The following is a 13390-nucleotide window of genomic DNA, read 5'->3' as shown; positions in this document are numbered from 1 at the left end:
TAAACCGGTAGTGGTGTACAAACTGTGGTAGTGGGTGGTGGTGGTGCTGGATGGTGATAGTGATAGTGGTGGTAGAAGGAGGTGGTGGAAGACAATGGTGGTGACGGACGGTGGGTGGTGGTGGTGGTGATGGTGGACAGTGGGTGTTGGTAGATTGTGGTGTGTTAACCCTCTGCAAACCTTAGAAGGTCTTAGAAGTGGATAAGTCAAGTCTGTTTAAAGAAGAGTTTGCACAGATGCTTTTTCAATAAAAAGTATTCGAGAAAACAAAAGGTCTGCAGATGACAAAGACTGTGTGACGCAGACAAAGAGCCCGCACAGGAAGAGGGCACACAAACTCTTTCTAATAAAATATCTTTCAAAAGACAAACACACTACTGACCTAAACGTCTGCACATGATCTACGCAACGCTCGGAAAACAAATATTTCCTGAAAAACCAAACTCCTCTGGTCAATCCTACACCCGAATACCCGACCCTCCATAAACACTAGCACCATAAAAATCTAAACAGGATATCATACGGTAGAGCTGGTGGACACAAACGATTACTATTATTATTATTATTATTATTATTATTATTATTATTATTATTATTATTATTATTCATGTGTAATTTAATTAAGCCAAAAATCTTCTATTACATTATCCATATTCAAATTCCCCTATCTATCTTGCCCTAATTCATAATAACCCAATTCAATCATGCATTCAGTAACCTTAAAGCTCTTCACTGAATTCAACACCACCATCGATTCAAGACACGCGCCGCCGCGTCGGACAACCGGAGATGTTCCCGCCAGGTTCAATTGCGGCGATCGGAGAACGAGAAACTGTAGAATAATAATCGCACGTGCGTCGGAGCAAGACGCCGGTGGAGCTGAGAGTCAGAGTCAGCAGCAGAATTCGAGTTCGTTTTTTGTAAGGAATCAGACTTATGCTCTGCTCAAACAACAAATGGAACTTGCCGCCAAATCGGAGGTTAGGGTTTTGTTTTGTTTTTAATTGTTGTGAATTTATGAAATTGTGAGTTTAATTTACGGGGCCGTGCGGTTTTGGGCTAAAACCAAAATTTCGGTTTATGGATTTTTGAAACCGTTTGGGTTTGGGTTTGGTTTTGGTTTTGGTTTTGGTTTTGGTTTTGGTTTTGGTTCGGTCTCAATTTTTTCGGATTTTTCCATTTGGGAGCTTGAAAATTTTAGACCAAAAAAAAGGTTGCCGAAAATAATGAATTTAGGTATGAATAATTTTAATAATTGAAAGTAGAAAAGTAAAAATTAGAAATTCGGTTTGGTTTTTCGCTTTGTATTACATGCAAAACCAAAACTGAACTGTTAGTTCGGTTTTTACAAAAACATAAAGCCAAACCGTGGGTTTTTGTTTCGGTTCGGTTTTTTCGGTTTGAATTTTTCGGGTTTTTCGGTTTCGGATTGGTTTTTCGTTTTGTTGTATACCCCTATGGGTAGGGGTGGCAATCTTGACCCAAACCATTTCAAATGGGTCAATTTGAGTTGTTTTAAAAATTAAATAGGTTGGTTTGGGTCAAAGATTTTAACTAAATGGGTCAAAATGGGTCGTTTGAAATTTCATCTTGTTATTTTCGGGTCAAAATGGGTCGACATATTCAAGAAATGGGTCAATGTGGGTTAGTGTCCTAAGGAAATGTGGCAGGTTTCAGATCGGAACAGGTTTCCTCACGAAACGGGTTTGAGATTGGAACGGGTTCGGTTCAAGTTTCAAGCCAACACGGGTTTTCACACAGGACGGGTTGGGTTTTGGTTTCTTTTTGGTCGATTCCGGACTCGTTTTTGGTTTTTTGTTTCGTTTTTGTTCGGTTTCAATTTTTTTAGTTTCCTTTTGATCGATTTTTTTGATTTCAATTGATTTGGTTCGGTTTTGGCTTTTGGTTTCATTTCCGTCGATTTTCGGTTTCGGTTCGATTTCTCAGTGGTTTTTTTTTTCTTTTTTTTTATGAAACGAAGACAAACGGAAGAAATAGTTTAGTTTTTTTACTTTTTTTGTTTTTGGTTTATATTTTGAGTTTTGGTTTTTTTTATTATTATTTTTGAATATTTTTTTGAGGGATTTTTGATCTTAATAGAAAACCCCTTAGAAAAAAAATTCAAAAAAAAATAATAAAAAAAATCATATCTCAAAATATAAATCAAAAACAAAAAATTTAAAAATACTAAAATGTTCCCGCCGCTAATCTCGTTCAAAAAAAAAAAAAAAAAACCTGAAACCCGTTCTGATTGGTTCCAACCCTAACCTATTCTCACCCGAACCAAAACAACCATTTTTTTAGTTGACCCATTTCTGACCCACACTCGTTTCGACCCATTACCTGTTCAACCCAACCCATTTGCCACCTCTACCTACGGGTGAGCAATAATCGAAACTGAACCAAAATTAACCGTTAATCAAATTTACTGAAAAGCAGCTATATGTTATGTTTGTACCCTCGGTTAGAGGTGCACAAACCGGTTTCAAACCCTAAACTGGTGCGGTTTGGTCAACAAAAGTCAAAACCGGTTTAGGATCGGTTTGGATTTGGGTTGAAACGGTTGGTTTATTAAATGGTTTTTTGTTGGTTGAAACGATCGGTAGAGAGAACTGCAAACCGGCTCCGAATCTACGACTTGAGTCGGTTCCAAACCGCTTTCTACATAATCGGGTTTTTTGCCCACCTCTACCCTTGGTTTACCAAATTTAACCGAACAATTCATGTTTTCATATATTTCTAGCTTTTATACCTCCATTTCATGTATTTATATATAACTGTATTCATTTTATGAATTTATGCGTCGATATCACGTATCACTAAGTAAAAATTTTAGCCCAAATTTGATTTTTGGCTGTTAATTGAGCCGAACCGAAAACCGAAAAATTAACCGAATAAACCAAATTGATTAACCAAAAACTGATTGGCTAATTTGTTTGAGGCTATTAACCAAATTGTGCACACCCCTAGTTACTGATATGATAGTTGGGTAGGATTATGAAGAGGCTGCCAGGCTTCGTGATTCTTTGAAGTTGTTTGAAGAGGAGGAACCGGTTTTACGCCTTCGTGGTTTGATGAAGGAAGCCATTGCAAATGAGAGGTTTGAGGTAATATTTGCTTCTTAGTTTAATGTTCGCTTTACACATAAAAGCAAGCGTTTTAGTGTTAAGAACTATCATTGTTGCCTTTTTGTAGGACGCGGCAAGATACCGTGATTAGATTAAAGAAACTGCTCCTCATTACCTACTCAAATGTTCGAGTGATGCAACTACCTTGGTATTGTATCTACACCCTCGTGAGAGAACTAGAGAACTCCATAGTCCATACTTCATATATATGCACTATATTTGTATGGCAAAGTATACAATGAAAACCCACTTGAGTTGTGAAAACCCGATGTAACATCGTTTGTTTTTTTTTTGTTTTGTTACATGTAATATATGTTGTTACATTTAATACAAAACATCGAAACATAAAAAAAAATGTTTTGCTATTTTTTTTACATTTTTAACTAATTTTTATTTATGTTTTCATGAGAGAGAAAGTGTAAATAAACTTTAACATTTTTTATTAACTTTAATTGTGGACCACAAGATTTAATCTTTAATTAAAAATATGTGGTTGAGAATGAGTTTCTAGAGTTTTCACAACTCAAGTGGGTTTTTATTCTAACCTAACCCATATTTGTATAGAGTATATATGCAGCATATACTGCATATGTGCAGCATATACTGCATATGTGTAGTATGATATTATACATATATGTAGTAGTAATGCAGTATATATAGCATATGTGCATTATATACTATTACATATATGTAGTACACTAGTACTAATATCATATGCGTAGTATGAATGTATGATGCACTTCATATATGTAGTATGGAGTTAATGTAGTTCTTTCACGAAGAATGAGTTATCTCATGATCCTGTTTGTATATAACATAATTCAAAGTTTAAAAATCTTGATTTGCAGTCGATTAATGAGTTAACGGTATGATTATTATTGATTTTAGGGGATTAGGGTTCAAGTTAGGAGTGTGTACATTGAAGGGAGAAGCCAACCTTTGAGAGACCAATATTTCTTTGCATACCGAATACGAATTACTAATAATTCAGACCGGCCCGTTCAACTTCTCAAAAGACACTGGATAATCACCAACGCTAATGAAAATTCCGAGGATGTTTGGTATGAGATATGATCTTTCTCTCCCTCCGTTGACCAAGTTTTTCACATGGTGTTTGACTTTTTGATAGCTTTGCTTTTATAGGGGTATTGGAGTTATTGGTGAACAACCGGTTATACTTCCTAATAACAGTTTTGAATACTCATCAGCATGCCCATTAACCACTCCTACTGGAAGAATGGTGAGCATATATCATCATTATTTTTGTCGTTTTTAACGTTTGATGGTTTCTTATTGTTTAATTGCATTGCATGTAGGAGGGTGACTATGAGATGAAGCATATTGATAAAGTAGGGTCAAAGACGTTTAATGTGGCGATTGCCCCCTTTGCTCTTTCAACATTAGGGGATGCTACTGATAACATTTGAGGTGTGTGTTATTTGTGTATTTACACACAGATGATGATGGTCTTATATGGTGCACTTGACTTCAGTTCCTGCAAAAGTTGAAGACTTGAAGGTAGGCTGTGTATTTGGTAAATGTGAGTTTAAAGAGTTTTGTTTAATATCGGTGGAAACGAGTTGACTGTAGACAGATAAATGTATAGATTTTTGTATTCTAAATGCATTCTGAATTTTGAGGTTTGAGTATATGTGTTTTGTCAGTTAGGTTGAATCGACATGCTGTAGGATGATGCACTGTTTTTCATAAATTTTATAAGTACATTCCATAATTGATTGTGCAGCAAATTCAGTTCTAACTCACTAAATATTAAATCTCAAATCTACTTATGGTTTGAAGATTGTGGTTATGTTGGTTTCGGTTTACGAAGAGTGTAAACCATGTGATTTGATTTGGTATCGAAACAACATATACAGTCACGTGTGTATTGTATACACATACATAGGGTCGTTCAATGCAAACGCTCTTAGGTCACGGAGCTCTTATCTATTTTAACTAGTTATACAGAGGTGGATAGTGGTTGGCTAGAAATACCGAACCTTCTTTTCTACCATGTATAAGTATGTCGATCCGTAACTAAGTTATACAGAGGTGGATAGTAGTTGGCTAGAAATACCGAACCTTCTTTTCTACCATGTATAAGTATGTCGATCCGTAACTAACTTCAACCGTTCTTCTGAATGTGTACTAATTTCCCAACAATTACAAACAAATTTTTAACAAGGATTAAGAGTATATAAGTTTGTCGAATATAGGCAAATTCAAAATTTATCATACTTCACATATACAAGTAAATAAAATAATCAAAGTGAAGAGTTTGGTAAAGAACCCATTGGGATTACCGTATCATCATTGTCTTTAGTCCCCCAGAATTTTGAAGAACTAGCCTTCGACAACAGCCCTGAGAGGAACCCTGGTGAATACTTCGATACTGCATCTTGTCCCGGATTGCTTGGAGCAACCCGAGACACATCTCTGCTAACATCTGGGTTTCTCATGGATCTTGACCCAAGATCTACACCACATGGGCACGCAGCCATCTTTTTGAAGCAAGGCTTGTGGTAAACCAGTTCACAAGATTTACATTTTTCAACCTCGCCTTCCTGTAGAAACAAACATGGCTCGTTTGTCAACATGTGATTCTCGTTGTTTTGGTGGTGTTTGACGATGTTTTTGAAATTTTAGTAGGTTATTTGTAGTAAGGGAAATCTATTTTAGTTTTTTTAATTTGAGTTATAATAAATTTATTTTTCTTTTATAGCTATTAATGTATATTTTGAGTACATTTTTGCAATGTGTGTATCATTTATCTTCAATTTGATGTAAATTTTATTTAAAACCAAACCAGTTTGTGATAAAGCATATAAAAAAATGTAAATAAATATAAACATATCAGACAGTGAACTTGATCAAAGAAACTGCCATGATCTGGTAAGTCAAAGAAACGAGCCTAGACCGGACTTTTTACCTTTTTACTTACAAACACCATGAAAAGAAATCTAATATTTTCAGTAACATGGATATAAAAAAGATGTGGCCAGATACTTTATTCATTTGCCAACATTAAACTCTGTTCTTTTCACGGTGTTTGGGTGTCTTTTGTCATATTCACTAAACTATTCACAGTAATTTCAATATTTTGAAAAACAACCAATGTTTCAAACATATAGAGAAAAAGAAACATGGATAAATGGTTTTACCTGAAAAGGGAATATAAGAGAGGATGGATCATCACAAGCTTGTCTAGCACCACAAGGGACACCAACATCATAGCATACTAAACATTCATCCGTAATATGATTCATGATTTTCTTGGAAATGGTTTCTACCATCACAGGCAGTGCTGCATGCAAATATATGAAAATCAAAAGTTAACTAGAAAGCAAATCGCTATACACTATAATCTATATATGATTTATTTTAGTTGTCAGGTTGTCATCATGCGAGCCAAGTCCCAGATCGATAAACAAACACGAATTAAATGACTAACTCTCGTTTATATTAATCAGAAAATATAACTTAAAAAACTGATTACAACTCTCAAACCCTAACTCGGTTTGACTCTTGATGAATCCTAACTTGGTTGCATCTAGATTAACCCTAACTCGGTTACATCTCGTGTGTCTCTAGATGAACCCTAACTCGGTTGCATCTTAACTCGGTTTATATAAACTAACCAAACTTGATAGCCAAGACATTAACAATTATAATTACAAAACAATTAGGAAACATAACCACCCATGACCGACTTGTCATTATTGGTCCTTAAAGTTCACTGACTTGTGACTTGGAGTCCGAAATTACGTCCAACAGCGAGGTCTACATCTTTAGTGCAATTTAAAATGTTTCTTTGAATGAATGTACAGTAAACTACGGTTTTAGTCTGTATGGTTTGACCAAACTAACCCTTCTAGTCTAAAAGTTCTAATTTGGCTTTTGCAGTCATTGTGGTTTTGCTCTCATTTCAATTATGTAGGATTCCGAGTTTTCCAATTTAGATATATTTGGGGAAGCATTCCAATTTATTTTACACAAACAGATTTCACACAATATATAAAAAAGTTACAGAAACCGTATGACAATCGGCTACTAACCTGCAAATACCCCTTTGGAAAGATCAACTAGATCTTTTAGAGCAAAAAAATCACTGCTTTCAAGAATATATCTTCTGGACCCCACTCCTTTGTATATGGACCTACGAAACGGGCAACGAACATACGGAAGCATTCTCCCAATTCTTTTTCTCACATTTATAACGTGTTGTAAAGGTGGAATTTTGGAGAATAGAAATGGGTTCACGGCACTTACACAAAGCATCGGCTGGAAACGAAATAAACAATAAAAAGATTACTAAACACACTTTTAAAGTAGAAAAATACACTATTGTTAAATAATAAGAATTACCTTATCATGAATAGAATCAAGATATGATTTAGCCAACTGGGACACGGGATACTCTTTAAAATCCCACCAATGCAAAACCCGAGCAGGCAATATTGCGGTTTCATTTACATGACAAGATGAACAAAAAACTTGACCGCTATATTCACAAACACGAGGCTTGCCCCATCCAAACGTCTGTACTAATTCCCATAACCGAGTTTTCCCTTCATCAAAATACTTATGACAGCCCGCACAAGTATAATTTTGACCTTCCAACATCTGTCTCATTGATTTATAAGGCCTCATTTCAACAATAAGTGATATCGACTGTCCTGTTTGTGACAAAATATCGGGCCCGCTTTTTGGTGGGGCCAAGAACCATAGAATAGAATTAGGAAGATTGGATGAATATTTTGAGTGTAAAATAGATTGTAAGCATTCTTGTATGAGAGCACTTCTTTCTAAAACGACATCTGGCGATGAATTCCCAAAATATTTTCTTGACTCGCGCTCAACCGTTGACCAAGGAGATGGTAAATCAAGACCTTTATTGGCAAATGATGATTTTAAACGGCGGTAAAGAGTGAAAAAATCACGGTATCTTCGTTCAACTTCCCATCGGTGGGTCCCGCTCCGTACACTTAATTTGTAAACAGTGTATTCCTTTACTCCCACTAATCTTTCACCTAATGAGACATCACCTTTCTTTTGTTTTGCACCAATTACTTCAATGCCATCGATTTCGTAAGGGTTTTGAATAGATGAGTGACAGGTGTCGATACTAGAAGTTGAAGCAGTAGAGCCACCGTCTCGTGAAGGGAGAGACGCACGATTATGGTGGTCCCTACCACGGATGAATCTAGCTCCAGGAGACTCACCAGAATTAAGTAGTATCGCTTCCATTTCAAATACAACTTCATCATAGAATTCATTCAATTCATAGTTTTCACCCTGTCAAAAATGTACTCAAGTTACTATAATTTACTATAAAATAGTTCACTGCTAAAAGAAATGATATAAAAAGAGAGGAGAAATAAAACTAACCTTACTTGCCATTTCTATATCTTCATGAGTATTCAATGAAACTGGAGAAACATTTTTTCTATTCTCCGCATTAACATTTGGCAATGACTGGCGTGAATATGCATCTTCAACATCTTGAGTCATTTTAATGTCTTCATGAGTATTCAATGAAATTGGAGAAACATTTTGTCTTTTCTCTACATTTACAATTGGCAACGACTGAAGTGAATATGCATCTTCAGCATCTTGAGTCAAAGCTGACCGAACATGACCAAGGGTAATATTGTCCATGGTTCCATTTAAATCTGTATTTTCAGGCTTTTTATGCAGCTCATTAGTCTCGAGTTGACTAAAGTCTTCTGCTTGCTTCAGAACGATAAATGCATCTGTCACTTTCTCTTGTTTATGTGACACATCAATACTTTCACACACAACGGTGGCATTTGAATTTGAGGTATGATCTTCTATTTCATTTTGGTTGTGTTTTGGGATTTCATCTTTGACAAACAAATCTTGAGGATTTTCCATGGTTTCTTGCATGTAATCATTCCAATCATCTGAACCGTACGCTACTGTTGAAGTCATCAACAACAGGTTCTCGTTATCTTTTTTCTTTTCCTGTGAATAACCGGTGTAACCTCTAAAAGGCATGCCAGTAATTTCATCATCTGTACCATAACCATACATAGAACCTTCAGATTCTGAATGTTCTAACTGAGACGAGGTTTCCCCTTCAAATATAGTGTTGACCTGGTCAACACCATTACAAACCTTGGAGCCTTCTTCCACCTCTACATTCACCATATGCTCTTCCATTATTTCTTTGTTAGTATTATTACTTTGCATTTTTATGGAATTAACTTCGGTGTTCCACTTAACCACACCTCCTTCATCTTCCAAATCTGATAAAGAAGATTTCATTACTTTTTTATTAGTATTATTACTTTGCATTTTTCTGGAATTAACTTTGGTGTTCCACTTAACCACACCTCCTTCATCTTCCAAATCTGATAAAGAAGGTTTCATTACTTCTTTATTAGTATTATTACTTTGCATTTTTCGGGAATTGGCTTTGGATTTCCACTTAACCACACCCCCTTCATCTTCCAAATCTGATAAAGAAGTTCTCATATCCATTTCATCATACTTTTGTTCTGATTTTTCACCGTTTTTCCAACTATATTCACCTAATTTTCCCAAAACTGACGATTTTTTATTCTCAAATTTCCCACCCAAACTGAAATTCTCCAAGCTACCTAAATCTGCAAATCTGGAACTCTTTACCGACCCGACATCAGAATCAGCAAAGTCATGAAATGTACCAACAGAGCCACACAAACTAGGTGTACCCATTGCAGAATTAGCACTACAGTATCTATCAAATTCTGATTCACCACACGATGAGTAACGTGACGAAACTGGTGAATGCTCATTACTTCTATTATTCAATAACTTAGGGTTTGCAACTTTCCAGGCTGATAATTCGTCATCAAACTTATCATTCAAGGAGACAGTTTCACTAGTTCCCTCTCCATTCATCATCCTATTGTATACACACAGATTTATCAAACATAAGCAATTACACTAAGAACACAACTAGGACTGTAAATGAACCGGCAACATTTTGTTCATGTTCATTCTTAAGCTTTTATCGAACAAACCGAACAGTTTGTAAACACTTAACAGAATGAGATTTCTTGTTCATGTTCGTTATTTAAGAAAATGAACTCGTTCCTGAACAGTTCATGAACACAAACAAAAATGAGCAAAAACAATGTTTTATTTTATTTGGCTAACCGGGAATCGTCAGTGTCAACGATCTGGCCTGGCTACTAAGTTTGTGTCGGTGTTATTTTAACATTCATAATCATAAGTTAATTTTACATGTAAACCATATAATACTCACATATAGTTAATAACTTTGCTTAAATCAATATGATAAAAATTACAAAAGTCATTAACAAAAATATTATAAAACCTTTAATGAATAAACATAGACAAAAGAAAACTCACTAACAAACAAATGTAAACGAACACATTATCGAACGTTCACGAGCACAATTGAACGAACATAGCCTCTGTTCGTGTTCATTCATTAGTTAATTGAACGGAATTTCTTGTTCATGTCCGTTCATTTAGTCCATCCATTTATTAAATGAATGAACATAAACGAACTTCCTGCCGAACAATTTACCAACACTTGACAGAATGATATTTCTTGTTCATGTTCATTCATTTTCAAAATGAACTTGTTTGTGAACGGTTCACAAACAGAAACAAACGAACACAAATGAAAACAAACAATGTTTTATTTGATTTGGCTAATTGAGAATGGTCGGTTTCAATGATTCCGTCCGGCTACCAAATTTGTGTTGGTGTTTCTTTAACACTCATATTCATAAGTTAACTTTACATGTAAATTAACCACATAATTCTCATATATATTTTTGTTTTATAGTTAACAAAGTTCCTTAAATCTGTATGATAAAAAATTACAAAAATCATTAAAAACCTTTAATGAATAAAAAAAAAACATTAACGAACATAAATGAACACATTATCAAACGTTCACGAGCACAGTTAAATGAACACGACCTCTGTTCGTGTTCATTCATTTAGTTAATCGAACGAAATTTGTTGTTCATGTCCGTTAATGACATAAACGAAACGTTGTGTTCGTTTACACTTTACAGTCCTAAACACAAAAGTTTCAAGTAATATCATCAAGGTACCAGGATTGCAGCCTTGAGCTTCTGACTCGAGAAACTTAACGAATCAATATCATCAACCTACAAACAATCAGAACAAATAAAAAACCTAAAATCAGAAGCTGAATCTGGAGAATTAAACGATCTAAAGCCTAAACCTAACGATCCTTAATTGACTAACCAACCAAAACAATCTGATTTGACTTGTGAACTTTGAAAACGTGATGATTATACGAATCATACAATAATTATTCATCAATTTGATAACTGAAAGTGAAACTGCAATCGATAAATTGAACGGAGTGATGATTACGAAGGCTAGGGTTACAAATTCGTTGAAATTTACGGTGCAAAATTATGTAAATCGAGAATTGATAGAGTTAATTGGAGAAATAGATTGAATAATACTAACCTGATTCTGGTGAATTGAATTGAATTGAATCTGAAAGTGATTGCAGCAAGGTGAGAGTGAAGAAGAAGAAGAAGAAGAAGAAGAAGAAGAAGAAGAAGTGTGAATCTCAAAAATGGTGGTGTTGTTGAGTTCAGATATCAACGATGCTGTTATTGTTCTTGTTGCCTACTTTCTTACGGAAATTATTATTATTATTATTATTATTATTATTCAATCATTTCTAGGTACAAAATATTAGTCTTTGTTTGTTTTTGTTTAAAACATCTGTAAAAGGCTTATGTCTGCAAGCGTACAGACATAAGCTTCTGTAAACGGTCTGTTTTTTTAAATAATATCTGCAAACTGCTTTTGTGGTCTTAAAAAAAGCTATTGTTTAACTTTTTCACACATCTTCACACTTATTAACATTTTACCAACACTCAATGTCCAACACCACCACCACCTATCATGCACCGCCACCACCACCACCCACCGTCTGCCACCACCACCACCGTCCACCATCGCCACCACCCACCGTCCACTACCACCACCCACCACCACCACCACCATCCACCACCCACCACCACCACTACCCCACCGTCGGCCACAACCATCCTCCACTACCACCACCCACCGTCCGCCACCGCCACCCACCACCACCACCTACCATCCGCCACCAACACCATCCACCACCCACCACCACCGTCCATCACCACCACCACCACCCACCCGTCGGCCACAACCATCGTCCGCCACCACCACCCACCACCACCTACCATCCGCCACCAACACCGTCGACCACCCACCACCATCATCGTCCATCACCACTACCACCCCACTGTCTGCCACCACGTCCTACCACCCGCCACCAACACCGTCCACCACCCACCACCATCACCGTCCATCACCACCACCACCCACCGCCACCACCACCGCCCATCGCCCACCACCAACTATTTTACTAGTCTACAGACGTTAAATGACTTCTATCTACTATGATATGAATAATAGGTAACTAATTTCAACTTATGGAGACGATACCTAGTTTACAAAACAAACAGTATTATATTTTCAGATTGCAGACTTTCAGGCCACATCTTCAGTTGTAGACATGAAATCAGATTGTAGACAGTTTAGTCTTTTCCTGATGTTATTTTTAGCTTTTGGTAACTTGCAACTGAAAGAAAAAAGAGAGAGGTAATAATCCACGAGTAGGGCAAGGGATGGTTTAATACAGTTAGCTTTCCAAATGGAGAAATATATACAAAACAATGGCATCAGTTTGTTTTCCATATTTGTTGGTTTTTTTTAACTCAATGCTAGTCATTAAGGCATTTGCAGCGGGTGGGGAGCGGATGTGAAAAACGGCTCTTTTTCATGTAGACACGTTGATATTTCTTTTTTCCTTTTTTCACTTTTATGTGTAGTTGTTGAAGTCTCTTGTAGAAAATCCCGATCCCGAAAATCATGAATTTTTGGTAGTGGTATCGGTACCGAAATGTTCTGTTCGGTACCGGTATTTAAGGTAAAATTCGGGAAATACCGGTACCATACTGGTCCTGAAAACTCAAAATCTTGGTACCGATTCGGTACCGACGGTACCAAATCGGTACCAGCACCGATTTTGCTCATCCCTAATCCCTTGTATCCAATGTGGTGTAGTGGTAGGGAAGGGAGCTTGGGTTTCTCAGTGAATACTCAAGTTCAATTCTCACTTACAACACTTTGGAGGGATATGGGTGGCTCAATGAAGAAAGACTGAGATTTTTGTGATTTTCAGTTCTATCCTGAGGGCA

At 36.3% G+C, this 13390-nt stretch overlaps 1 protein-coding gene and 1 pseudogene across 2 annotated transcripts; one reads left to right on the top strand and one right to left on the bottom strand.

Moving 5' to 3' along the window:
• Window positions 1-704: 704 nt before the first annotated feature.
• Window positions 705-4560, top strand: LOC143560510 (uncharacterized; annotated as a pseudogene). Its single transcript, XR_013140135.1, has 6 exons — window positions 705-980; window positions 2994-3107; window positions 3196-3276; window positions 4017-4189; window positions 4272-4368; window positions 4445-4560. The product of XR_013140135.1 is annotated as an uncharacterized LOC143560510 (transcript).
• An 820-nt stretch (window positions 4561-5380) lies between these two features.
• LOC143560513 (uncharacterized) lies at window positions 5381-11311 on the bottom strand. The gene is made up of 6 exons (XM_077048802.1): window positions 11228-11311; window positions 8517-10038; window positions 7494-8423; window positions 7184-7409; window positions 6290-6432; window positions 5381-5692 (listed from the first exon to the last, which is right to left on the bottom strand). The coding sequence occupies exons 2-6, from the start codon at window positions 10035-10037 to the stop codon at window positions 5393-5395; spliced, it is 3120 nt and encodes a 1039-aa protein (XP_076904917.1). The 5' UTR covers window position 10038; window positions 11228-11311; the 3' UTR covers window positions 5381-5392.
• Window positions 11312-13390: the final 2079 nt, after the last annotated feature.

Source organism: Bidens hawaiensis, unplaced genomic scaffold (assembly GCF_021521415.1).
Source record: "Bidens hawaiensis isolate Kalapana, Puna unplaced genomic scaffold, B.hawaiensis_p1.1 tig00020344_1, whole genome shotgun sequence".
Lineage (NCBI taxonomy): Eukaryota > Viridiplantae > Streptophyta > Magnoliopsida > Asterales > Asteraceae > Bidens > Bidens hawaiensis.
This window is presented reverse-complemented; position numbering and strand designations above follow the sequence as displayed.